The sequence below is a fragment of the Ammospiza nelsoni genome, chromosome 4, assembly GCF_027579445.1.
Source record: "Ammospiza nelsoni isolate bAmmNel1 chromosome 4, bAmmNel1.pri, whole genome shotgun sequence".
NCBI lineage: Eukaryota > Metazoa > Chordata > Aves > Passeriformes > Passerellidae > Ammospiza > Ammospiza nelsoni.
Window position 1 is genome coordinate 47,559,933 of NC_080636.1, and position 27,382 is coordinate 47,587,314.

The 27,382-nt window shown below is 39.4% G+C and overlaps 1 protein-coding gene across 1 annotated transcript in view; it reads right to left on the reverse strand.

Annotated features, from left to right (window-relative positions):
• BLTP1 (bridge-like lipid transfer protein family member 1) overlaps positions 1–27,382 on the reverse strand; it is a 93,571-nt gene that overhangs the window by 46,080 nt on the left and 20,109 nt on the right. Inside the window, exons 6-28 of the mRNA XM_059470222.1 lie at positions 25,556–25,742; positions 24,399–24,480; positions 23,658–23,851; positions 21,322–21,401; positions 20,775–20,925; positions 19,090–19,246; positions 18,237–18,315; positions 17,860–17,951; positions 16,897–17,014; positions 15,979–16,134; positions 15,474–15,571; positions 14,369–14,547; positions 14,104–14,210; positions 11,866–12,074; positions 9,282–9,509; positions 8,549–8,686; positions 8,119–8,295; positions 6,373–6,501; positions 6,089–6,208; positions 3,951–4,228; positions 3,584–3,834; positions 2,893–3,151; positions 401–1,244 (exon numbers count right to left, since the gene is read on the reverse strand). Of these exons, the coding sequence (XP_059326205.1) occupies positions 401–1,244; positions 2,893–3,151; positions 3,584–3,834; positions 3,951–4,228; positions 6,089–6,208; positions 6,373–6,501; positions 8,119–8,295; positions 8,549–8,686; positions 9,282–9,509; positions 11,866–12,074; positions 14,104–14,210; positions 14,369–14,547; positions 15,474–15,571; positions 15,979–16,134; positions 16,897–17,014; positions 17,860–17,951; positions 18,237–18,315; positions 19,090–19,246; positions 20,775–20,925; positions 21,322–21,401; positions 23,658–23,851; positions 24,399–24,480; positions 25,556–25,742 (4,313 nt within the window). The remainder of the gene's footprint in view (positions 1–400; positions 1,245–2,892; positions 3,152–3,583; positions 3,835–3,950; positions 4,229–6,088; positions 6,209–6,372; positions 6,502–8,118; positions 8,296–8,548; positions 8,687–9,281; positions 9,510–11,865; positions 12,075–14,103; positions 14,211–14,368; positions 14,548–15,473; positions 15,572–15,978; positions 16,135–16,896; positions 17,015–17,859; positions 17,952–18,236; positions 18,316–19,089; positions 19,247–20,774; positions 20,926–21,321; positions 21,402–23,657; positions 23,852–24,398; positions 24,481–25,555; positions 25,743–27,382) is intronic.

Consider the following 27,382-nt stretch of genomic DNA (forward strand, 5'->3'; position numbering starts at 1 on the left):
AAAAAAACTCATTTCCTAAATCTGAGTTGCAATTTAATTTTGAAATAAAGCACTGAGAGCCTGAAGTATACTTTATCAGTATTAAATGTACTACTACTGCAGTTCTGCATAATGTGTTTTAAACAAAACTCACATAAATGTCCTCTAGCTGCATATCATTCAACAGACAGCATTTTAAGTGCAAAAATGATAATTCAGAACCACAGAACTCCAAGTCCTGTTTTTGCCCACAGCCTTCCCGCCACACAGCCCCATGATCTCAAGTTAGAAATTCAAGGTATTCTTTAACTGAAAGGAAAGCAATTTCAAGTTTTCTGTATCTTATTCACACAACTGGTACTAAGCCATTTTAAGTTATTTTGAATTCTTACTCCTTTCTCTACTCCTCCATCTTCCATACCTTAAAAGTTGGGACAGAGAGTTGCTCAAAGGACGAGGAACTTTCTTCACTGGTTGGCGTGTCAAGGTCCAAAGGGCGATGCAATGAGGATTTGGAAGTTCTTTTGTTGGTTGGGTGCTTTACTGACCAGTTGATCACCTGGAACTGTGTCAGGTAATTTTGGTAACATGCCATTACAGGCTGCTGGGAAGTGATTTGCTCCCGTTCCACAGTCTTCTCAGAGTCCAGGATGTACATGTTGTCAACATGCTCATCGTCTCCTCCCAGAGCTGAAACAAACGAAGCCTGGGAAGGATGAGTCTTAATTGGCAACGTTTTCATATCCTGACTGATTTCTCTGTGGATTGTGCTTGTTAAGGGCCCTTCCACACTGTGATAAATAGACCCCCTACTGTATTCAGCTTTCTGAGCTTGCTTTTTCCTCTTCTTCCTCCCTGGATAGGTTCCTGGACCTTCATCACTGCTTATCGGCTCAAACTCTTCAGCAGCTGAAAAATAAGCCTCGCTATCGGCCATGGACATGCTGGAATCCATGGAGCGGTACTGGTGGAAGGAATTGGAATCTGCTGAGGGCGTGTAGGGGAAGGAGCCAAAGCTCCTCCTCTGCTTTGGGGAGTCCAGGACGTTCTCGTCGCTGCGGGACACGTCGCTGCTGAACTGCACGCCCACGGGCACGGGCTGCTTGTCCCCGTAGAACGCGGCTGTCAGGCTCTTGGTGCTGCCCAGGCGCGCCGAGCACACAGACGCCTGGCGCTTCAGCGGGGACCTCACGGGGGACTGCCCCACAGGCCTCTCCTGGGGGCCAGGGGACGCAGGCCGACCCTCTGCAGCCTCCACAGTGACACTGGGAACACAAACACACACAACACTTGGTTATTTCTGTACTAATGCTTCTCTTCCTGCGCTGTAAGAGCTGTCAAATGCATCGGTGATTCTGTGGCTCTCTATTAGCACAGCCATTATTTTCATAATGCTGGTTACATACCAAACTCTGCCACTTGTCCACATACATGTCAGGACCCAGGACATCCCTCTGACACTCCAGAATGGCCAAGACCCATGCCAGGGGCCTCAGAAGCCCTGGCACAGAGCCCAAGACACCTGTGGGTTTGATTATGACCCGTGGAGCAAATTACCAACCTTATACAAAGATCAGCAAGCCACAACAGTTTAGGTAGAACAATAGTGAAGTTATCACGGGGTGGAAAAGTACATTTTGGGGTTTTTGATATGGGGGTTCAGGAGCCAAGATGGAGGGAACTGGGTGTGTCCAGCCTTTCTCCTTCTTGGCCTTCATCTTCTGCTGTGATGTTGGCACTTTTAGATTGGCTTAGAGTAGAAGCTCAGTGTCTAACATAGGTGATAGGTATTGGAAAGTAATTGTAAACATTGTACAGCTAGTTTTTAGTATAAAGACAACACCGTCCCAGGGGCAGGCAGAGTGCCTGGAACTGTCCTGCTGGATGGACCTTGGCAGGGCAGGAGAAAAATTTTATAGATAAAGAACAATAAACAACCTTGAGACCCAGAAATGAAGAGCCCTGACTCCTCCTTCAAGCGCTCGGGCTGGGAAAAGAGACTTTTGAACTTTTCTCAGGGTCACTCTGATAAGCTAGCGATCTCGACACATACAGAGGAGGTAAAACCAAACATTTAACAAGTGCTGGTAACATGCTGGATTTTCTACCTTGCTCAGGTAACCATCCCCCATCAGGGGCCCAAATCATCATTCAAACTAGGCAACATTTCAGCAGCACCTTTAACACTTGAAAAATAGCTAAATCAAATTTCTTACTCATGGGGTCTTTTGGGTCACTGTGACCCCAAGAGATGTTAGAAGTCTCTTTTCCCAGCCCAAGCACTTGAAGAAGGAGTCAGGGCTTTTCAGTTCTCAGTCTCAAGGTTGTTTATTGTTCCTTATCTATAAAAAATTTTCTCCTGCCCTGCCAAGGTCCATCCAGTAGGACAGTTCCAGGCACTCTGCCTGCCCCTTGGATGATGTTATGTCTTTATACTAAAAACTACGTGTACAGTGTTTACAGTAACTTCCCAATACCTGTCACCTACGTTACACAATGAGCTTCTACTCTAAACCAATCTCCAAGTGCCAACATCACAGCAGAAGATGGAGGCCAAGAAGAAGAAGGAGAAAGGCTGGACACACCCAGATCCCTTCATCTTGCCTCCTGAACCCCCATACCAGAAACCCCAAAATCTACTCTTCCACCCACGATAACTTCACTGTTGTGCTACCTAAAATGTTTTGGCTTGCAGATCTTCATATAAAGTTAGCAATTTGCTCCACAGGTCATAATCAAAACCACAGGTGTTTTGGGCTCTGTGCCAGAGCTTCTGAGGCCCCTGGCATGGGTCTTGGCCATTCTCGAGTGTCAGAGGGATGTTCTGGGTTCCCACATCTTATATCTTAAATTTCTTGAATGCTCTAAGACGTAAGAGTCAAATCAGATGTCTACTCGGAGAAGACTACTCACCTTCCATGAGCATCTTCCCTTTTTGCACTGGGCAGGAACTCCTTCTGTGCCAGGTGATCCTCAGCAGTGGATGAGGGGCTGTCCTTCTCCCCTGCAAGCAAGGGCAGGGCAGCACTGGAGCTGCTGGTTTCCTCTGAAGAGGAGGAGGAGCTGTGGGAGCGCAGCGGCACTTGGAGGCTCAGGTGTTGTGCTTTCCTTTCCACTTCTATCCCCACAGATCTGCAGTCCCAATCTTTCCTTTTGACACCATTTGCTTTACCTAGGATCAAGGAAGGAAAAGAAAAAGTTTCTCATGGCACAGCTGCAGTGGACTCTTCCCTGCCTACTGAAATAAAAATCATTATTAAATAAAAGCCCTAATCTTGAAATGCATGTACATACTAGCATGTTCTGACAAAAATTAATAAAATCATGTCAGCAAAACATCAGATTGTCTCAGTTGGCTGCTTTCTATATAAGTAGAACAAGTCAAAAATCTCCTTTTTACTCAGCATGGAGGTGCATGGTAATATAAAAATCCAGCTTAGGAAAGCTTGCTCAAGCTCTGCCTGCTCTTAGAAGGGGTCAAGCCAGAAAAGCACAAGCATTTGTACTTTACTAATCAGATTCATAAACACTATAAACAGCAAAACGTTAAGGAATCATACTTTTGGGCAAAATAGAGTAAAAACACAGTACAGCGCATTCTCACCATCTAAAATTTTAGGAATCTCCTTAGTGATGATCCATTCTCCTGGCTGCAGTAAAGACTGCCCATAAAACATATCAGATTCTGCACTTGTGCTTGAGAAAGCAGAGCTGCTTGAAGGTGTCAGTTCCTCAAGTTTGAAGAAATCCAGTCCCGTTAAGGTTCCACCGAAGAACCGACAACCACCGAGACAGCCACACTTGTTCTTGCTTCTCTTATTTCTCAAATTATCATCAGGCCACAAAAACCACAACCTACAAAAGGAAGAAGAGCAGAAAGCAAAACAAAACCATGACCATGCTGAAGCTCAGTGAAAGCAAGATCAATAAATATCCCCCTCAAATGCACCTCCCTGGAGCACGTGGCTCACCTCTTGGTGCGGTTATCGTGCATTTCCAAGAAATGCCTCTGCACCTCGTGTTTGGAAGGGTGATCTGCAGCTAGAGCAATGTCAGCAGTGATGAGGCCCAGGTTGACAGAGCCAGCTTCCAGCCAGTATGCCCTCCTCAGTATTGGCTGCAGGCCAGTCCTGCAGTTGTTCACCTGCTCCACGTACTGCCTGAGCTGCAGGTCCTGGATGGCGGCGCTGATGCCTTCCCCCACGGACTGGTTGTGCAGGTTGCAGTTTGCAATGCGGATGGCACCCATCTGAAACAGGATTTAAACAGCAACTCTGACTATTTGTCAGTGAGACAAAGGAAAAGTGGCCTTAAACCAGTTAACACATCCATCCCAAACTACAGCGCAAAAAGATCTCAGTAAAAATCTCTCTGGAGAAGCAGTACTATTTGCAAGTCAGCACACGCACAAAAGAAGGCAAGCTTAGAAATTAATCTCAGACACTTTTTACCTAACAAAAAAAAATAATTACATAGAAGCATCCTTTTGTAAACAAAACAGAAATCACTTGTCATGAAACTTAAAAACTTAAATCATTAACTTCTTCACTGTCACCTAAAACCCAAGAAGTTTGAATCGCTCAAACTTGCTTAGTCCTCAAACTTCATAGAATCTGAAGACATTGGATCAGACTTCCTGCATAGCTTGAGTCCTCTCCAGTGTGTCACCATGAAGCACCTGAAATTTCAGATGGAGTTTGCCAAATCTAAACCACGAAAAGCTGAAAGATAACCTAGCCATAGAAGAGCTACCCACAGGGTTAATATTAAATTATTGTTCCTCATCTCTGTCACAGATTATAAAGGAAATTTCTTTTTTTTTTATTTGAATGGAACACATTCAGGATATAATTTTCTAGAGTGGTTCAGGTTATTAAGCTGCCTTTGAAAATACTGCCATTCATCTTTATGCCTACAGACACTGTTAATATTTATGATGGTACTTTTTAATATTGGATTCTAAAGAATTTGGGGGCTCAAGCATTTTTTTTACTGCCACAGGGCAGCAAGCCATTCAAGTGATGAGATACCACGTCATTAAAAAAATGTTTTAAATAATTACCAGGGCCCTTCAGTCAGATTCTTGCTCATAATGTGAAGCTGTGGCCAAAACTTCGACTTTTAAGTCTACCATTTAAAACTGCATTTATTAACTAACAGAACAATTACTACTCAGTGGTGTCAGCATGGCAGTTTCCTTCTTTGCTGTTGTTACCATAACTCAACTGTATCTAAACTCATATTTTGCTACACTGAGTAAATCATTCCTTTTTTTCCCTGTGCAGTAGGATAATGGAGAGAATACCAGCTCTTCTCTACACAGCCCTTTTTGAACAGAGGATTCAGTTGGGCAGTGGCACAAACACTTCTCCCTTCTCTACCAAAGATACACCTAAATTCACAAAGAGGACTGTGAGTTATCCAGCACTGAATTGTGTGGAGGTACAGAATGTAAGAAAATGGTGCAGAAGGTCATCTCACACCTGAGGAGTTGCAGCTGTACTGATCACCAAAGATCAGGAACAGCCCTACCCTTAACAGGCCACAGCTGTGCCCAATGAGAAGATGAGTGCTACAAAAGAGGGGGTGAGCTGGTTGAAGAGAGATGGAGTTTGTTGGCTGTGCTGTGAAGGAGTCAGTGTTGCAAGGAGCTGTTCATGAGCAATCACCAAGAAGGTATGGGACTTTTGAAATGATGACAGACTTGTACATGATCCATATCAATCATTTCCATTTGCTGAATTATTAATTCACAGCAAAAGTTCTTATCAACTCTCAGGGACAAACACTGAGATTTATATTGCCCAGGGTGTTTGAAATTAATTTACACCAAACTCACAGCTTACATTTTATTTTGGGAGACACATACTCCCTCCTTACATTTACCAAGGCATTAATTAATTAATAATGCCATGGCATAATTAAATAGAAGCCAAATTGATCTACTCCTTGCTCAGCCCATGATGACTTTTTATCACTTGAAGTTTTAGAAATTCTGTTTAATCCATTGCATGCAAGCAAGCCATCCATGCAGGTAGATATTCTATCAAAAAACACAAGTATGTCTATTAGCAAAGAAGTTAACTGCTGTCAAGAGAACAAGTTTTACCTTGATATTGGTGGCACAGCCATGTTCTACCACATAGAGATCTGCTCCATCCATGGCTAAGCGTGTCATGGTGTACTTCAAGTCATCCGACGTTGGGCATGGCCCAGGCACAGCCTTTGTCTGAAGGAAAAGGGAAAAGAAAGAATCAAGGGAAAAAGCCATATAAAGATCTATTAGGAGCTTAATTTGGGCTGAGCCTTTTATTTATGTTCTGGGTAGATTAGAGAAGTGTTCCACAGAACGGGTGCATGCCCAGTGAGCAGCAGGGCTAGATGACAAGGTACCTTGGGGTCACAAAAGCGGCGGTCGATGCCGTGCTGGCACAGGATGACGGATTTGGGCCTCTCCAGCTCAAACTCCCGGCACACCACGTGGAACACAAAGGTCTGCCCCCATTCCAGCAGGCAGGCAAGCTGCAAGCAAACAACAGCATCCATCAGCACCCACACAACATGGATTTGTGGTGTGACAGAACAACCCCAAGGGCTGGGATGTGAGCAGAAGGCTTCAGCACCTTCCTGCTACTCAAGGCTGATTTTTATTCTTGTGTGCACCACAACATGCAAGTCTGTACTTTCTCATGGAAAAGCATGGTGACACTAAACAATTTCTGAAATTATTTCTTAATAAAAGGCAGCAGCTTTTGCTCTTGCAGTCAGCTGAGAACTTGATTGTAAAGACAAAGCTCCCCCAACTTTCTCACGAAGAACAGCTCAAGGTACTTCGTTACCACACATAATTTAAATGTCAGATTTGCTTCTATAAAAGCAACAAAGTTACATTTAGATAGCACAGGAGAAAACTGGCTCAACAAAACACTGCTGATTCTTGCTAGACGCAGTAATTAGCCTATTGTTGATTTAAGTCTTTTATATAGTTAGCTCTCTCATAAAGGAAATGATTCATGACTGTCTGTCTCTTATGAGAGGGAAATGGGTTTTCTTTGGCTTGCCAAAGGAAAGGGCACTTAAAATCAGCAGTAATTTGAATGGAATTTAATCTAGCCCTGACTCTCCTGCACAAAATCTCTCCTCCTCTGTTCAGTGTAGTCCCTTCAGAAATTCCTGCAATGCATCACACTATGGAAGGAAAAAAGCCAATGAACCTGAAACAGCACATTCAAGAGCTGACAACTAAAAAAAATACAATTGCATACAATTGAGAATGGCTTCATAAAGCAAGAAAATCCTTCAGCTGCGTTAGGCCTTAAGAAATGTTCTTTACCCTTGGAGTATTTTGAATCAACAAAGTTCAATTTTGAACCATAGAGCAATGGAGCAAATCCTGCAGATGATCTAAATCAGTGGCAGCATTTTGGGAAGTACCACCACAAATGTCTGTATATGCAGCAAGAAAACATCTATTCTTTAGAGTTATTAAACTTGCTTGTATGCCTGATTTTATTTGCTGCAGAAGTCTCCCAATTAAATATGTGCTTAATCCTAGAAAATACCAGTTCTTAGAGGAACAAGAAGATGTAGAAGTGTCTTAAAAATTTAAAAATAATTAAAGCAAATAGTAACTACTAAATAGAAAGCATGGGCTTTTCTTGTGCTTCAGAATACACTGGCAAAGCAGCCCCCTTTTAAAGATCTGACAGACCACAGCAGAAATAAATCAGAATGATCTGCCTGTTGTAAACTTGGAGTCATTCACCTAGGTGGAAAGACAAATGTAACATAAATGGCAAAATTAAAAGGGGTTAGTGCTAAGACTGACCCTACAAAGTGCAATACTGGGAAAGCAAATTATGTTCCAGTGGGACCAAGGAGCACAATTTATGCAATGAGCAGCTACTCCTGAGGCCTGTCCATACCACACTCCCATAAATCATCTAATTTGCCTCCTGCTTTAAAACATCACTCTGACAATGGCTCATTTGGCATCTCCTGTCTCTTTACAGAAATTATTAGATTTTACAGTTATAAAATAAGGCACAGATCACACGCTTTCCAGAAATCCACACTGTGCCTGTTCTAGAAGGAAGAAGGGTAATACTTCAGTATTTCAGATTGGTTTCTGGATGGTACCTGTGGTGCTGTCACTTTGGCTGTGAGGCTTCCAGCCTGCACATCTATCAGCCAGGCATATTCCAAAGTGTCACTTCCCAGGGGCAGCCCTTCTGCAGAAAACATGGCATGGGCACGGAGCTGCAGGCCCGACAGGCTGATGTGACCCTCCCGGAGCACCTCGTCCACTGCAGGGCGCTGCAAGGACAAGGAGGTGAGAGGCAATGCTTGGAGAAGAGGCAACACCAGCTTCATTTTATCCTGTTTGATTTACTGACAAAAAAATCTGGACAAAAATAAAGACTTTTACAAAATACCCATCAGATTTTTCTTACGCCTTACAAGCCTTAATAAAGCCTTTGCACAACAAGAAAATTCCTACCAAAAAATAATTCAAATTTAACATCAACAGAACTTCCACAACACAGCCACACAAACACTGACTGACTACCTGATAATTGTCATTCAGAAACAGATTCACTGGAGACAATACAAGCTGAAGCATTGTTTCTCTAAACCCTTTCTTCATCTCGAAACACAGCCTCTCCAAGAAAGCTGTAGGACAGTCTGGACCATCTGGACTGCAATGCTGAAATAAAGATAAACACATCTGTTTCAGAACCTCAAAGTACATAACATGGTTGAAACTTTACTATCAGCTGCAAACCTGTGAGTAGGAAGTATGAGTATGCTGATTTTCCCCTCAGTGGACACTCAAGAAGAAGCCTGTGCAACTTCAAAAACCTATTGAAAATCACATCAACAGTAATTCAAAAAGATTTGGGTGAACCCAATGTTCTATCTGGCCTTTTTATTCTGGGGTTCCCTCAGAAGTCAGGAGCATAGAGCAGACTGCACCATTATAAGACAAATTGGCTAATCAGCAGAGAAATTGTAATGGTCTATCAAAAATAGCACACAAATCAAGTTCTGGGAATAACAAACATATTAGAAAATTATCCAGTTCTGCCTCCCAGATAAGCAAAATAAATCCTGTCTCAAAGTTTTTTAGATAGCCACAGTTTCAGCAGAGAGTATCTACACATTTTGGTATGTATGCTTACATTTTGGTAAGCACCACAGCAACTCAATGTTCCAGGCAGTTAAATGTGGCTCCAGATTATGAAACAAAAAAAAAAAAAAATTACAAGAAGCAAATGCTTTTATTATTATAAAGTACTTACCACTGGCAGTCTCCCATGCACTTTGTACAAATTAACAAGCACAGTGATATCCCATGGGCGTAAAGTAAGAGGGTGAACGGGCCTGACTGAAATTTCATTTTCTCTCCTGTCATTTTCCACTCCTACAGCTGTCCAGCCAGAGCTTGAGGATGTTGACAGGGACAAAACAGGGCTTGAAATGACCTCTTCAAAGTCAGTGTACATGTCATCTTCCCCAAAATAATTTTCCTAGGAAAAAGTATTGTTGTGATCACATGGAAAACAAACGAAAAACATGCAGGCAATGAATTGAAATACAAAACAAATCTTCTGGTTTTAATCCTCCCTAAAATAAGTGGCATAGCTATAGCCTACAGCTAAAGGAACATAGATACTTTTATTTTATGAAAACTGGATAGCTTAAATGTGCAAATTTAGGCATTGTGCTTTGCAGAAAATGATGGCAGCTCAGTAGTTCTCACAGTAGTGGTATTTGAGAGAACATGCAACACAAGTAACTGAAATATTATAACTAAAAGCACAAAATCTGTTTAAAAGTGTCAAAGATACATAACAGAGTAAGAACATAAAACACATCCTGCAGGAAGTCACCCTCCTCCAACTTTCTGACCCTTTTTTTCAGCAGGCTTAGAAGTCTTAACCATGCTTCTAAAATATTATGTCATAAACATTGCTTGCTTGGGTCTAAAAGCCACCTTGTATCCAAGCAAATCCTCTTCAATTATCTAAGGCCAAAGTAACACTGCCAAGTTCTACTGGGAAACAGAGAATCCATCAAGTTTCTGGCAATCTATCACATCTTCTCCCTTAAAGAAAAGCTAAACTCTCAAGAAGAATTTTCTTGCAGTGATTTTTAATAAGGCAGACCCAGCAGAGGGTGGTAGGTGCTCCGGTAACTCACTCCTGACAACTCCTGCTGTGAATCATTCCTTTCCAGACAGTACAGCCTTAGCAGGGTGTGCTACACCAAAAAACTACCTCCCAAGATTAGAAGGCTTAACAAAGCAGCATGGACAATGTGTGTGCAGAGATCTATACACCATGTATTAAATAAAGATCAATGTAAACAAACTGAAAACAACCACAAGTCAGGAAAACAAATATTAAAAAAAAACCCTAGAAATCTTTCAAGAGATGATCCCAGCACAGCTGGACTAAAAGATCTAAACAGAGTCACAAAAATGCTAAAAGGAGCAATAAATGCACATGTTCATAAACAAGCTATTAATCCACAATTTCTCTTGAGAATTAGAATAGGAAAGCCAAATTTCACATGAGAAATCTGCACCTAAAAATGAAATCATTACAGAACCAGGGATCCAATGGAGCACTGTTTGCATTTATCTCCAGAGGCAAAAAGCACTGAAATGGTGCTGCTTTGCTTGAAAAGCCAGAATCCCCCACGAATTTATGGGCTTCAAAAAGAAGGTTCAATAAACAATTCAAACATGGCTTCATTTGCTCTGTACCAGGAGAAATCAAATCTTCAAGATGCAGTACTGGCCTAATTTTAATCCTATTTATTTTATCGACAACATGAAAAAATAATGAGCATATTTGCAAGTCCTATACTCTACAAAAGAATATTTTCTGCTATTCCTTGCTTATATGCTATGTTTATAGAAATTAATGAAAATTACTGTTCCAGTGAGTCCTTATATTGATGACCTGTCTCAGAAAATTCCTCAACCTCTGCTCCAAAATGCCAGCCTCCAGAAGCATTACTTTAACCTAGATCTACATATGCTGAAACACATTTTCAGAGAAAAACCAGCAAAAACCCACCAAAAAAAGAAACCCCAAAACCACACATACAAAAACCAACCACAAAAATCAACCAAACCCCAAGCATTTTGCTGTTAAACAGAATTGACACATTCAACTGCCTTGGCTTTTGTCACTACAAGGGAGGGTGACGGAGATGGCAAGGAATTAAACTTAGACAGCCTAAAAAAAAAAAAAAAGTCATGGAAGAGAAGACAGCAAAAAAAACAAACACATTCTAAAGCATAATAGATGAATATCAAGAAAAGGACGCATAATCCTCTTCAAATATTTACTGAAGAAGCTTTTTAAATTAAGCTTATTCCCCAGTCCCTTCCATGATCCTAACTCCAGAAATGTCATGGAATCTAGCTAAGAAAAACAACAACACACTGCAGAACTTAAAATGCACCAAAAACATGGCTTCTGGTATAAGTCTGCATAAAAACTGGAGTTTAGATAAGCTCTAGTCATAGTCATGGATTCTTTTTTTATTTTACTAGTAGAAAATTGAAAGAAGAAATTTTTTGCACATGTTCAGAACACGCAGTATTTGTTGAAGGAAAAATTATGCTGATATGGGTGTCTGTGTGTGTGTATATATATGTATGTAAGAAATCATCTCACAAATCTGTGACAACAAAATTCATCTGGTGATTCATACCAGATCACCAGAGCAATTCTAAACTAGAGCCTACCAGAAGCGTTCATCCAAATTCACATATCCTTCCGAAATTGAATTTGCCATTTTAACACTCATTATTTCCCCTTCCTACAAGTGGCCACGCATAAATTTTGCGAGTTGTGCTGCTCTGCCTACCTTTACGGAGAGAAAGGCTTTGAGCAAGGGTCCATAGAGGGTTATCTGGGAATCTGGGGAGAGCTCCAGCTCCACGTGCAGTTTATCTGGGGGCAGCTCCGAGGGGTCGAGGGGAAGGCGGCTGGAAGCTGTGGGAGAGGAGATCACGCTGTCGCTGGTTTTCTGGGATGGCCTCAGCACAGACAACATGGTTTCCTCCATTTCTGACACTTGGAAGCAAAAGAAGAATAGAAAATAGATTTTTGATTACAGTGTAGGTTTCTGTTAGACCAAGTTCAGCCAACAGGAATGCGTATTAAACACACAACTTGCAGCACCTAAATTGTATAATTACATTAGGATGTCTATGTTACAGATATAGTTTTTCATCTTTAGTAACTATGGGAAGACAAGAAAATAGAGACTATTTTAGTCAATGTTAATTATGCAAGAGAAAACAATCCCTGAAGTTCTGAAAAAAGAGTATTCGGTATGTTTAGCTTGCTTTTGAAGTTAAACAGAAACATGCTTTCATTTCAGCAAAGCAGATTTCCCACAACCACACAGCTACTACAGGATAAACAACAGAGAATAAACAAGCAAAGCACAAAGTTGTACTAAAAATCTGTTCTGAACTAGTAGCTCTGTAGGCCAAAATTTTGTCTCCAACAACTGAACTACTCTAGTCACAAAACAGTTTGGAAATTCAAATCCTATTTCCTACCCCTTCTTTGTACTTGGAATTAGGAACAAGAGATCCCAAAAACTGTCTTAAGAGAGGAAAGGCAATGACAATGTAATGAGTAACTGGAAGTATTTTGGGGATGTGAATTGATTACTGGTGAGTAGAGAACTCCATGGGAAAACCATCAAAAATTGATGCTCCAGCTGGAGGAAGATTTCAGGTGCCAGTTTAATGGGAAGAATTGGCACATACAGAACTACAGACACCTGCAGGCAGAAACCTCCAAGGCCTGAACTCCCCATTATTGCCTACAGTGCCTGCTCAGTGCTTGCACAATCTTATGAGTTATGCATCAGCCAAATGCTGCAGAGAGATGACCACTTTTTATGGAAACTACATCTTTTGTAATGCAACATATTTCTCAGAGTTTGATGGACTGACTCAAAATAAAATACAGATGTTGCTAGTGCAAGCAGATTCCATCAGCACCACGGAGTAGGAGCGAGGTGGACTGCTGAACTAATCACTGGAGGAAGCTGCAGATGAATTACCTGTGTATGTACAAACTTGAAAATGCAGGTTTCAATTGCTACAATTATGAGGAAATGTTCTCAGAATGTGAGGAAGGCACATTTGACACAAGCTGACAGTCTCACAAGAGCACTTAATGAGCATCTGCAAAATCCATCTCACCTTTTCTGCTTCATCCTCACAAATTAGAGTTCTTTTAGATGTCAATTGTTGGAACTCAAACCCTAAAAATGCCATCCAGCATGACTTCAACACCTGCTGATTGTGGCCCTTTCAAATTAGCCCTCATTATTCTTCCAACATCTCTCCTCCATCAGTTCTGCTTCTAGAATCTCAGCCTGAAAGAGTTTTATGTAACCCCTAACTTCCTGCATACCTCCCTCTGCATTTAAATTAACCTACTTTAATCTGCGTTTATAAATTTTTGTTTTGCAAGCACATACTTACAGAATATTTGTTATCTAGAAATATTTAGACAGTTAAAATAAATTCTTAGACATTAGACTGACCAGTCTAACACTCCTTTCTGATGGTACACTTGAACCATGAACAATGAAATCAGTTTGACATCCATAAAGGGAAGGCACTATTATTACACCTCATATACAATCAATTTAAACAATTTGAATAATAAGATGAGATCACAACATTCTAAAGTCAAAAAAACTTAGAAAACAATGGCATGGCCAAAAATATTGTACTTCCTATTTAATATCCTGATGTTTAATATACCAAGTGATATTTTATCTTGTGCAACAACCCATTTAAGAGATCCACTTTGTTAAGGACAAGGAGAAGTGAACTGCAGACAGTACCCTCTTTTTTACACAAGGAACTGGGACACATACTGAAATGTAGCAGCACGGAATCCTGTCAGGTTTTAAATCAATCCCAGTGCATTCTAATGATCAAAACATTCCCCTGAGACATAGAACAGCATTTCAGTCCCAAGTTCATCTCTGCAGATGGAAGCAGTGTGATCCAAAGTCCCAGCAGCTTCCCAAATGCAGCAATGCTAACAAGGAAAAGGTAGTGACACTTACAGGATTGCTTCAACTGCTCATCTGCCTTCTGAGGATAAATTGGGTGCCAGGAGTAGTCAATTGTGAACACAACACTTGGGACTGTCCAGCATTCAACCCATCCAGCCCTTTCAAAAGGAAACAGCATCCTTTTATTTCAAGCACAACACTTCTTTTAAGTATCTTTAAAGCAACCTCAAAAGTTCATCAATCAAACACAAAATAAAAAAGTAAGAAAAGTCAACATGAAGACACAAATATACATAGGTATCTTAATAAAACTCACTCTTCCTGAGTAATGTTCCTCCACTTGGGTTTGCCTGTTTTCTGACCACTTTGACATTCTGCAGACATACAAGACTCAGGACTTATTTTATTGGGCTGACAATCCTTTACCAGCATAAAAAGGGAATATTTACTAGGATGGCAATCAGGCAGATACAAATGAAGATCAACATCTTCTCCCTAAAAGTCAAACATCAGCAACAGGAGAGTTAATTTACATTCACCTTATGCACAATGCTCAAGCTATCATCATGTTCGTGTGTGCCATCATCTTTATTTTACATAAAGGCATCATTAGACAAGAAATCTGTTTCCCAGCAAGTTTGAGCGCAGTCTCAAGAGCTCTACAGCTCTGAATGCTTACAATTCCAATAACTTCCACATCATTAGAGCAATCTATACAACACTGGACAACTTTTCATGATCCCTGTTCTTCTACTGCAGAAATTAAATTACTAAAACAAGCTTACTCCACATCTCAACTAAATCACACTTGAAAAAGAACGAAACCTATAAAACATTGATTTCTTTGCTAACAAATTATACCAAATTAGCAACATCACCATCAACTAGTTTCTTATTTTTAGCAGCAGTAGACAGTTCTGTTTTAAGGAAGACAAAAAGTACAGTAATTCAAAGAATGATCTGCATCTGTGAAAAACACTTGGTGATCATTATTTATGCTACAGCACCTCTTAAAAATCTGGAACATGGCTTTTCAAAATGGTTTGGGGGTAGCCAGTACAGTATTTGATTCTATCTTTGAACACACATTACATTTCCATATTTCATAAATGAAGGGGAACAGAATTCCAGGTGATAAACCACATACAGACACACAATGTAACTACATATAATAAATATGCATACTAAATGTGTATATTTATGCATGTATGAAGTGTATGCATGTTGGTATTTTCCAGAAATATTTTCATTTTTGTGCATATATGTATATATAAAGTACAACAGCCTATGATTAAATGCTTCACACAAGCAAACCGAAAGCATTTACCTCTGGGTTGCTTCAAGAAAAATTCTATGAACTGAAAGTGAAAAAGACTATTTTTATTTCAGGAAAGAGTCTCACAATTACAAGATGTCCTTACCCTTAAGGAGAATCTAGTATTGCATGTGGTTGGAACAAAGTCAGTGAAAGGCAGAGAAAAAACAATGTTCAGGGTTTCTCCACAAGCTGCCAGATAAACTGGGAGGGAAAAGGGAAACCAAACAAATTTGTCAGAATTACTCTCTTTTATTCTTAGACAAAATATCAAACATAAGGTCTTAATAATTAAAATATATTTAAGAACTCATGACAGAATATTACCATTTAACTACACTGTACTTGGAGTCATTAATTACTGTAATCAATTATTCTGAAAGTATTTATTACCCACATCTTGTTGCTTCTAGAAAGACATTGTACTTAGCACAAGGATATTGCAGGAAAACAATAAAAATTACAATAATATCTCAATGCTTTTTTTACCCACCAGGTTTTGGGTGTAATTCTAGTACTTTATCTCTTCATACATTTGTATACAGTGTATTTTGTTGATGAATTTTTGTTATATATGCTACTTCTTCCAAATACAAAATAAGTGATCTCACCATTCTCCTGTTGTTTGGTGGAACAGTCAATCCAGTTGTGCTGATTTGCTGCCCAGATCATTTCAAACTGATGGAACATGACTTTGAAGTTCCACATATATGGAACAAATGAAAAAATATCAGGTGCGCTGTCACTGGACCAGTCTTGGATCAGATCTAGACCCACAGCAAGCAATAAAAGGTGGGTTAGTGGCCAGCAGAGATGAGTGATTCCTTAGCATTTGGTGTTGGAAAAGCTGATTTTTGCCCTGAGCACAGCAGCAGGTTACACTGGGCACTGTGGCACTACCCAGACAGTGGCTCTGGCCTCACTCAGGGGATAACTTCATTAGCATGGCACCAAGCCTGCACAAATTAAACCTTCCTCCCAGCAGGGCAAATTAACACCACAGTGATGGGGCTCTATTCTTTCCATTGCTGCAGCTGGAGCTCCCAGCAACAGTTGGGTGGTGCTGTTCCACCTTGCATTGCCTTCCTCCTCACAGCCAGAAGCCTGAGGAGCAAATGACTTTTCCTCATCATCTGTCAGCCATAGGGACACAATCCAAAGCCCAAGTAGTTGAAAATGAGCCAAGCAAAGAGAGATACCAGCAGAAATCAACATCATGGGTGACAAATTAAGCAAATCAGTAGCTGTGGTAAGAGTTCTAGTAAGAAATAAATGTAGGATCACTTAACTGCAAAACAAATCTATTTAGACATTTATTTAGAAAATTAAATTATTTGCGCTTCTACTCAAATGTAAGAATACCATGCAGTTCGACATTCTATAGCCATCAGGAATTTTGTCCTCAGAAACTATTTGTTACCTTAAAAACATGAAATAAGAGAACCTGACCTTGCACAACTCAGCAAAATTTGAAAACAAATCCCAAAGAAAGAATATTTGACATGTAACCTATTTAGCAAAGAGGTTACCTGTAAAGAAGCTCTTCTGAGCAAAGATGAAATGATAGGTTGCTTTATAGACCTCCAGCTCACACTGCCACGTCTGCGGCATGTTCCATATCCGGGGATAGCTGGCATTGATGTGGAACTGTGGGCAAGAAATGAAAGCATCAGGATTACCTGCAAAGATGACAATAGCTGACCCTGTCTCAGCAGTGTTCACACATGTACCCCGCTGAATAATTAAAACTGTTTTCCTGCTGGGATGAACAGAAGGTACTTCCAGTTCCTTAATAATTTAATCTCTGTCCCTCCTTCTGTGTTTGAAGGTCAAGCATTAGTGTATTCATTTATTTGGAAAGGTAGAGATGAGTTTCAGATACATCTGCTGCTGTAGATGTACAAAGCAATTTGAAATGCAAGGTTTTCATCAAGAGCATTTCACACTACAACAAAAAGAAAATGCACCAGAAAGACTGTTTTTCAACCACTGATACAGTGTTCATATTCATAAAACTATCACTTCAATAAGATAACTTAAAAGCTAACAGGAAGGGTAATCTACACAACTACAACACTGAAGTGAAATATTAGGCAAACAAAGGAGCAATGGAGTATGAAATATGTCTCAAGTAGTTCAAGCACACTTGACTGCTTTTAAGTACTTGTGCACACACATCCTCCTGCAGAGCTAGTGAGCATAATCATGAATTAAGGCCAAGACTGTATGGACACATGGCTACACAGTAAATGAGGCAACATTTGTAAATAGGTAATTTATACACCAAGGTAGTGCTTTTTAAGTCACTAAAGGTAACACACATACACAATTGTTTAGTACATATAAATTCCTTATATATTTAGGTCCTGCAAAACACATTTAAAAAGGCATTTTCCTGCATTAAGTAAAGACTGCTCCACAGAAAAGCAAATATGTTCTTTATTAAAAATCCCCTAGAGACTGAAGCTTTGTGCTTATTAATGCACACTTACAGCCAGCATTTCTGCTTCCAAGAGAGTCCTGTACTGCATGCTGCTGGTGGCATCCACGTGGAGGAGCTGCCCTTTAATTGTAGGTGAATAGCCTGGCAAACAAAAATCAAATTATCATTTAGACACAAGAGTTAGATCAATATTTAATCAATTTTTAGCAATGATTTCAGGAGTCCACTACCAAGAAGCACCCTGAGGGATATTTGCTTTAACATCTTGCAGTGAATTGTACAGGGAAGTTTTTTTGTTCCTTTCCTTAGGAATACACATCTCAAAATTACAAAGGAAAAACACTAAAAGACATTGGCACACACAGGAATTAAGATAACTGTTCAGGAAACACAGTGAAAAACAAATCTAGCTTAGCCTTTACTCACCATTTTCACCCACTGTCATGGGAATATTTATTTCCAAATAGGATCCTGCACCAACGTTCACATGTACAGCGTTCGTTTCCTGCATCGCAAGAAAGCAAAACAGTCCAAGTGTGATTTCTAGGTTTATTTATGCCTCTGGCTACCATTATCCACACCTGGTGATTAAAGTCCTCGTTGCCTTCAGAAAAACCACTAAGGAATTATCAATACATATTGGTACAACATAATCTACTGTTTTTAGGTTTAACAATAATAAAATACTTTTTTTAGGTTTCATAAACGCTAACTGAAGCCCAGTTAGAGAAACAACATAAAATACTCCAAGAATTGTAGTGTCAGACATGTACATTAGTCTAATGTTCATGTCTGACACTGCAATTCTAACCCTTTCAGTCCCCCCACAAAGAACACAACAGGGGTAAACAAAGTGATGCTGTACCCCATGTGGAAAAGTAGGAACAAGAAGAAAAATCCCAACTCCTACACATACTAGTTCTGTTCCTCCAACGTTCTCCTCATTCAGAAGTATCAGAAGAAATTGATTTTTTTAATCTATCATGGTGAGCTTCATTAGAATTTAAGACTGCACAGGACATAAAGCCCCAAGACTGCAGGAGCTGGCATGGTTTAAGATGTACCTTTAAAGCTTAAAACAAACTTAAAATAATGCCTCTAATAATACATTTCTATTTGAAAGGTTTGCTCATAATTATAAAAAAGATAAAAATCACCCAGCTTTTAAAACCATAGCTCTGTAATAAACACCTGAGACAAGTAAAATTGTGCACAACCAAAAAACACAGTGCAACCACAGCAGACAAAGTTAATTTCTTGATAAAGTTACACTATTTACCCTGTTCTTGGTGAAAAGCAAATCAATGGTGGCATCTGCAATGATATTCATTCTCAGCTCAAAAGCAAGGATCTGTCTTGATTTCCCAGGCTGAGCAATTTCTGTGACTTTCATAACCTGGTAGTCTGGTGGGAAGAAAAACTTCCACAGGCAATCCCTAGTGCAGAAACAGAAAAAAAGACTTTTTTTTTGCTCTCAGAGGAAATACATATGTGTACTTGTGCATCTACTTGGTTCATTTAACTATCTTCCTCTTAGCTCAGTCTTTGGACAACCAGTGGATGTGATAAGGAAGAATGTTGAATATCTTCATCATAGCAGCCTTCCAACTCATTATTGCAATCTCCAAAAGTGTCAATGGCAAAAAGTTAAAATTTATGGTTTTTGTCTGCAAGTTAATTCAGAAGTAAAACAAACCATGTTTTCTTTTTTTCCCTAATCCTTGGTTTATAAAATCTGTTACAAAAGCATAGCAGCAAATCATCTTATTTACTCTTCAGTTTGTGCATAAATAGTTGATGTAAGCCCAGAAATAAAGAAAGCACAAAACTTTAGACCTCAGAATGGAAGCCACATTTCTACAGATTTTTAGCTGAATGTGCCATGAAATACTTGACAGGAAGGGCAGAGTGACAAAGCACAGACAGCAGAGGTCTTACCTAGGTCTTAATGGAGTGGAATTTCTTCCTGCACCCAGCACCTGGCTGTTGTAGCAGCTTAAGAGCTCCCAAACTTCCAGGATCCATCCACAGCAAGATGCAAGAGTGTTCCTAGTGTGTATCTAGGAACTCTATGCACTCTGCACTAAACTGCTTTCTACTGAGCCAGTTAAGATTATAAAAAGCATTCCATTATAGAGCAAGCTTTCTTTGGAGTATTAAAAGTATCATTAATGATTCACTGACCTCATATTTCTAGCAAAAGGTTCTAGAAAGCGACATTTTCTCTAAAATGCACTGTCATATCTAATGACTACTCTTTGGGCTGCCATCCTCACACTCCTGAGACAGGAAATCATAACAGTTTCACAGGAGAATTAGTGGAGGCCAAGTACCAGCCTGTAATTAACAGGGGAAAAGAGGGAAAGCACTGATTATGTCACTTTTGTTTAATAGTCCTTCACTCTCTAAACAATCCTATTGTCCTCACCAGAAATGCTCATGCGCAAAGCATCCAGGGCCAAGTGAAGAACAATAGAACTCTAGGCTAATATTTTGTATTAAAATAGCTAGATAATAAATACTTTGGAGATAACATCAAGCAGCTGATATGCTAAGCAAGGATAGATTATTCCTCCCTCATTATTTTCATAGCCAGATTTCTGCTTCCCTAAGATTTCCTCATCAATATGCACTTTATTCCCATCTTAGCTAACAGGAGCTTGATAAATCTAAAGATCACCAGTTAACAAGTTAAACCTTTTACTCAATAAACATTAAAAATACTTTGCTTCCAAGAAGGGAACATAATCTGTTAATTCAATAATGAGAGTAATCCTAACTTTGGAAGGCCAACAACATAAACACCAATGAATTTACTCATCTTAAACCATTGTGGCAGGACTCTTCTTTCAGACTTGGTTACCCTAAAACACACAAATTCTGAGCAATCACACAATGGAAACTTGAGCAAGCTTTCTCAGTAATACTGGATATTAAGATGAGAGCTGTAAATCATGGTCATACCTCTGCCTATCAGCCCAAGGTCCATAGTTGAAGTCTGTCCCTTTCCCACACACAATGTCCAAACCCCAGCATGGTGGCAGGTCCTGTAATTTGCTGTCTTCATTGCTGGCTTCTCCATCATTACTCTCCTCTGTCTCCTCTGGTACAAGGCCTGCATTACATAAAATATTAAACACATTATTAAAGGAAGCTGCTTCAAATTATAAGAGAAATGTTTTCTTAAGCACAAAACAATTAAAGTGTCCTCATGTCAGTTTTATTTGAGAGCACTACAATATGTAAATATCAAGACAATTCAATGCAGACTTCCAGGGGAAGGCTAAGAAATACAGCCAAAAATGACCCAAAATTGCCACCTATCCTACACCTGTACATACCATTACCAAACGTGCTGTCTTTGCTCAAGGCTCAGGGAATACTTCAAGGGCAGTCAGAACAAAAGCATACTTATGATACTTCTATTGCTCCAAAACATTGCATTAGCTCTCAGCATATAGATTTTTCACCTTCAAAAAAATAAACTATCTTTGTATTTAACAGCTTGTACCTGGTTCATCCATATAGTAATAGATATCAACATCATTGGACTGCATTACAACAAAACCTTCACCCATCAGCCTTGGGGGTCTGCAAGGAAAGAGTGAAAAGATGAAGACTAAAAATCCACATGCCAAGACTGATCTTCATGAACTCAAATGATTTTAAATGCAACATATTAAGCATAATGGATTTGCATAATGATTTGAGAAAAAACCAAACCCTTGATCATAATGTTATTACTATTATAACCATTACATTAAATAACTTAAAAGTTTAGTCAACTCAAGCATGAAGACACCAGGTTCTTCCCCACAAAGGCATTTCTCAGATATCCTAAACCACAAGTAACTACTGAAGTTTTACTTTCAGTGTTTCTTCCAGGCAAGAGTTCCTTTCTCCTTGTCCTATATTGTTCTTTCACCTGCTAATTGTTTTCTCACTAAAATAGCCCTCTACACCAAAGGAACAGGACTTTCAGTAATTAGACCATCAGTTAATGAAAGAAAAAAGAAAAAAGCTACTCTGCCTCAATAACACTTCCCTCGATATAAAAGGATCTAAATGATAAATCTAAGAGGTGAAATGTTTCTCTAACACTACCACATTGGTTTATTACAATCCCTTTCCCACATTAATTTACATATTAATTATTCTGGTTTGACTGCAGAAGACACTACTGAAGTTTCTCAGCCACTTTCGTAAACTGTCATTTCTTGACAAAAAAAGACAACTCCTATGACTGTGTAAGAGAATGACCTGTTAGAGCCCATATTACCACAGCTCATTTTCAAAGGCAGGAAACCTTGGAAAACATGGAAAACAGCAGATGCAGAAATCACATACTGCCACAAATGCTTCAAAAGCAACAGAGTAGGAACCTTGAAACTAAGCTTATTTTGAGTAACAGCAGCAAATGATCATACTTGAACACAAACTAGATATTGGCAAAAAATTAAAATGAGATAATTGCAATTTTAAAGTATTCCCTAATATCTATCCTGAACTTGAAGCTTGCTGCCTCCAAACTTCTTCTACTTTGACTTGCTTTCCCCAGCACCATTTTTCTTTTCTTTTCTTCAATTTCAGAGGACTTATTTGCAAAGAGCATTAGAAGTGTTGAGATGGATGTTTGTAACACAGAATGTCAGTTTCCAAAGTGAAATGTTGCCGTTTGGATTGATTCCTCAGTCTGCCACAAATTTATCAAGCCACTTGGCTGTTTTTTATACATACACTGGCTGCAGGAATTTCTGTAAGTTAAAACACCCAGCTTAAATTTTAGCCAAAGCAGTGTAAGAGGGCAGGCTCCACAGAGTCAAATATTCTCCATTTCCAGTGAATTGGGCAATTTTTTGAATTTGCCCAGTAAATTAGAGCACATTTTGTGCACAGATGCCATCCTTCAGCCATCAGGAGCTACAGGGATGGTAAAAGCATAAAAAGCAAATACTTAGAGGAAGCAAGAAAAGCTAATAGTTTGAGTATCTTAATTCTATTTTGTTTTAATCTTATTTGTTTTCAACATTAGTTGCAGAAATTTCCTTTGTCGTCATGTTGGAAGAGTAAGATTCTGTGCACAGCCACAGAATGTTCTTAGAAAAACATAAAGCCCTGTTACAAACAGCAGTATTTGGCTGATAAAAAGCCAATTAAGGTACAAATGATGTACAGTTTACTTCATTACTTCATGCAAGCACTCAGGCTTGTGTTTGACTTCCTTCAGTCAGTTCAAGCTGCCTAACCCTGCTTACGCAAAACACACAGAGGTAAAAGGATCAGCAATCTGTCTTCAAAAGATAACATGGTTTCTCCTCTACCACGTATTACACAGCTTTTGCCCTGTTTGGGTTTTTTATTAGCATTTCCTAAACCGTGAATCTGCTTTACACAAGTCAACACCTTAAAACTTGCATTTCAGCTAGAAATTCAGTGGTGGCAAAGCCTGGGTACAGCTCTTGTACCTGAGAGAAGGAAAACAGACCTTGGACAGAGGATGCCACATTCCTGGAAACATTCAAGGCCAGGCTGGATGGGGCTCTGAGCAATCTGATCTGCTGTGGAGGGTTTGAACTAGGTGGCCTTCAAAGAAACCTTTCCAACCCAAACTATTCTATGATTTTATGTTTAACAGAGCAGAAGACACACCAAAAACACAAACCTGGAATAACACAGAAAACCAGCACTTTTCTCCATATATCAAATTTGTTCAAAGATCCAAAACCAAAACCTTCAGAGTAGTAACAAAAACACATTGAATAAACACATGGAAACACATCAAACATGCTTTTCTTTGTGTTCTTAAAATAAGAAAATAATATGGATACAAAAGTACCCCAAACTTACTCATCATTTTGAAGACCAACGTATCTTGGACTTGGAACCAGCATGACTCGAACATTTTCCAATTTTCCCTTCACAATGTGCATGAACTGATCAAGGTGGCTCGAAGGTGGTTTTGTGGTGTATGTCAAAAAGGCATCATCAAAGTTAATGCAAAGTGTTTGTGGCTGATAATGATTCCCAAATGCCAAGCGACCCTAAATCAAAAAGCAAACCCAGTAACTCACTGGTAATCACTTATCTCTTATATTTACATACCTATTTACAGTGACCTCTTACATTACACTCAAACTCTTACATTTAAGTATTTTTTATCTATAAAAATGCAGTTGAACCAGCCATGTGCAAATGAACACGGACAAAAGTCCTGGCCATAATCTGTGCATATCTACAAATATTAGCTTGTATGTTACACTCTGAATTTTTTCTTCTATTAACTCAATAACAGTCTCCCTGATTCTTTAAAACCAACACATCCCATAGTGTACAACACCCACAATTTAATTACTTGTGATAGCCTGGAAATCATTACTAAGACTAAGGCATGAGTATTTCCCAGAATTAGAACATAGCTGTATTTCCACCAGCACCAGCAGGATGTGTGACTGGTCAGAGGAGTGTTGATGATGTAACTTTAACTTTTTTAAAAGCATAAATGCAAAGAAAAACTTTGAACAGAATGTGTAAGAAAAATGAATGGCAAATACTGATAAATAGTTTCCTTATAAGGGTCTTTACACTCACCGTGCTCACATTGACTTTAATGACTGGAATAAGTGATCTCCATGAAGAAGAGGGGTCTTGAGATTCTGTTTTTACTTTAACACTAAATTAAAAAAAAAAAAAAAAAAGAAAAAAAAGGGGGTTATTACTTTGCTTTTTCTGCAGAAGGACCAAGCAAATTTTTCTTCTAGAGGTCTTCAGGACACAAATCTTGGGGAACACTCCTTCCCCAGGAGGGTGCAAGATAACTTACACCAAGCCTGAGAGAACAGCAGGAAGCACATGGAGCTGCACCTTGGTGCTGACATAGCTAAGAAACAAGCATGCCTTGTTTAACTCAGAGCAGTAGTTAAATAAATCTTCCTCAGAGGATCTTGGCCTGTTCTAAATACTCCTGTTGAGGCATGGGATTTTTCATTTCCCAAGACACATCCTCCTCAAAGGCAGAAATCCTTCTTGTGCCTGTCAATAAGGGCTTGAGATAAAAACACAGCAAGGCTGGCTGGGAGGCAGAGCCCTTACTCAAACTCCGGAGTGCCACAGCCTCATGCAGCTGCCCACTCTGAAATTTAGCAACTGGCCAGCAGCAGTGGCAGGACTCAGTTCTCATTAGATCCTCTCTGCTCCTGACAGTAAATCAGCCTGCTGAGGTCCTGCCCAAACAGAGGCTGATTATTGAACATCTGACTGCACCACACATAAGCCAGATAAAACTCCTTATATTTCCACTCCATATTTTCTGGGGTACCCCAAAAAGAGGAATTAACAGAAGACAGTTTGTGTAGCTGTACACAAGACCATAGAGATCCTCACATTTTGCCTATTCAATGTCTTGAGCAGCTGTTACTTCTACTGAGCAAAACCATTATTATTCTGCCAGCATAATCCTCTTCAACACATGCTTCCTCTCCACACTGTATTTCAAATAGATTTTTCAGCCTGTCTCTGATCATTAAACAAGAGTGCTTGGTTTGTTTGGCTGTGTTTTTTAATTATTACTGGTACGAAATCTGAGGAAAGGGAAAAGATTCAGACTGTCAGGCTTGTCAGTTCAATTTCTCTCAGTTGTGCTTCCCTCATTTGGCTTCCAGAGCACACGTTAACAAAACATTCCCCAATTAGTTCAGCACTTTGCAGAACAAAGCATCAACAAAACAGCAAAATTAATAATTATTTACCTTTCAAGATTGGCGTGTGTTCTCTGCCTCCCATTCACTTGTGCTCTCTCATCATCTTTCTTTGCTGGAATTATTGTGGGATCCAAGCCAAACAGCTCTTGAAGTTGTCCATAAAGCTCAGAGCGGTTGTACACGTGAAATTCAAAGTCATTCACCATAATATACAGTCGAGTTTCTGCCTTTGGATCTAACCCAAGAGTAGGAAAACAGCTTCTAATTCTATCTCAACATTCCCTTGGAATATTTACAGTTTCCCAAAAATGCACATTTTGCAAAACCAATCCACACAGTACTGAACAGCTGCTGAAGTACATATTAAAAAGCAGTAAAAAATTCCACAAAATAATTACAGCTTTCTAAGCAAATCAGTAAAACTTGGCAAATAAGACAGCTGCATACAAAATATTAAATCTGAAAGGCATTTCACCCCTAGGTCACAGTCCAAAAATAAATCCAGACAAAAACTGCACAAAATGGTAAATGAAGTTTTTCAGTCTCATGTATAAAAACAAACAAACCTCTCTCTTGATGCATAGAACAGAAGCCTCGGCAAAAATTTCTGCTTTTTAGCACAGATATCACTGAGAGCAACTCAATCTCAAAACACAAATGGTTTTCTAGCCAAGCTCCCTGGTACACCATGCCTGAAGTGGGAAAAAGCTTTCTTTCACAGAGAAATTATTAAGATGAAGAACTAACCAGATCATACTCATTTTGCACCATCAGTCAACATTCTCACAATTTTAAGATTTCAACTGTTATATCAGCTTGGCTCTCTGATCCTTAAAACCTGTTTTAACATCTGCTGAACATATAGAGAGCTGATTGTGACATACTTTGACATACTTTTGCCTCAGAAAGTGTGACCTAATTATGCAGTTAATGTGAGGGAAAAGCTTGCACCACTTCCCCCTAATTACCCAGTTGAAAGAGTGCCCATTACACATTGACTCAAGAGACCTGAGCTGCTCTAAAAACCTCATCTGGTCTTGCTAAGTCAAACAGACTTCAGGCAGCTGAAGAATCAATGGTTATTACAGCAGTCCCCCAGCTGTAACTCAGGGGGCACAAACTGAAGGCAGCATTTCCCAAAACACAAGAAACTAAAACTCGGAGCAAACGTTTGTGGTCGGGGTCAAAAGAAGGAATGCAGATGCCCAAGAGCCAACATTTAGAGACATCTACTTGATTAAATGCACCCAATTTGATAAAAAACTCATCTGTCCCTCAAAATCACACATCTCTGCAACACTGTCCCAACTTTTCCCCCATCACACCTCAAGTACCAGAAATTCCCATATAATTATAAAAATATATATACATAGAAAGTAAGTTTCCAGAGCCCATTGACATCACAGGTTTCTTGAAGAGGAGACAGAAAAGTTAATGAGCCAGCTTCAGTTCCTTCCTGTTTTCAGAAAAGCACCATCACATCCATTTGTTGCCAACCTTAACTTGTATCAATAAGTCAGGCAAAGAATGAGATGGACAAAGATCGGGACACACAATTGCTCACCCAGGAGATCTGAGCAGCATCAAGAAGACAAATGTAATTTTTCAATTCCTGGATGCAAGCATTAGACTTGATTTACTAAATGAAATCATATGTACTAATTCATTTATTTAAAGGGGATTTACAGAGACATGTATCTCTTTTTCTTAACAACAAAATAAGGTTTGACCTCCACACATCAATTTGGTTTGCTAAAACACTTTTGGAAAAGAAGCAAAAAGGGATAAGGAAAAAGAGACAAAGCAAATCTGAATGTTATGACATTAAATTATTCAAAGCAGCATTTATGTAGGCTATGTACAAGTAACTACCAG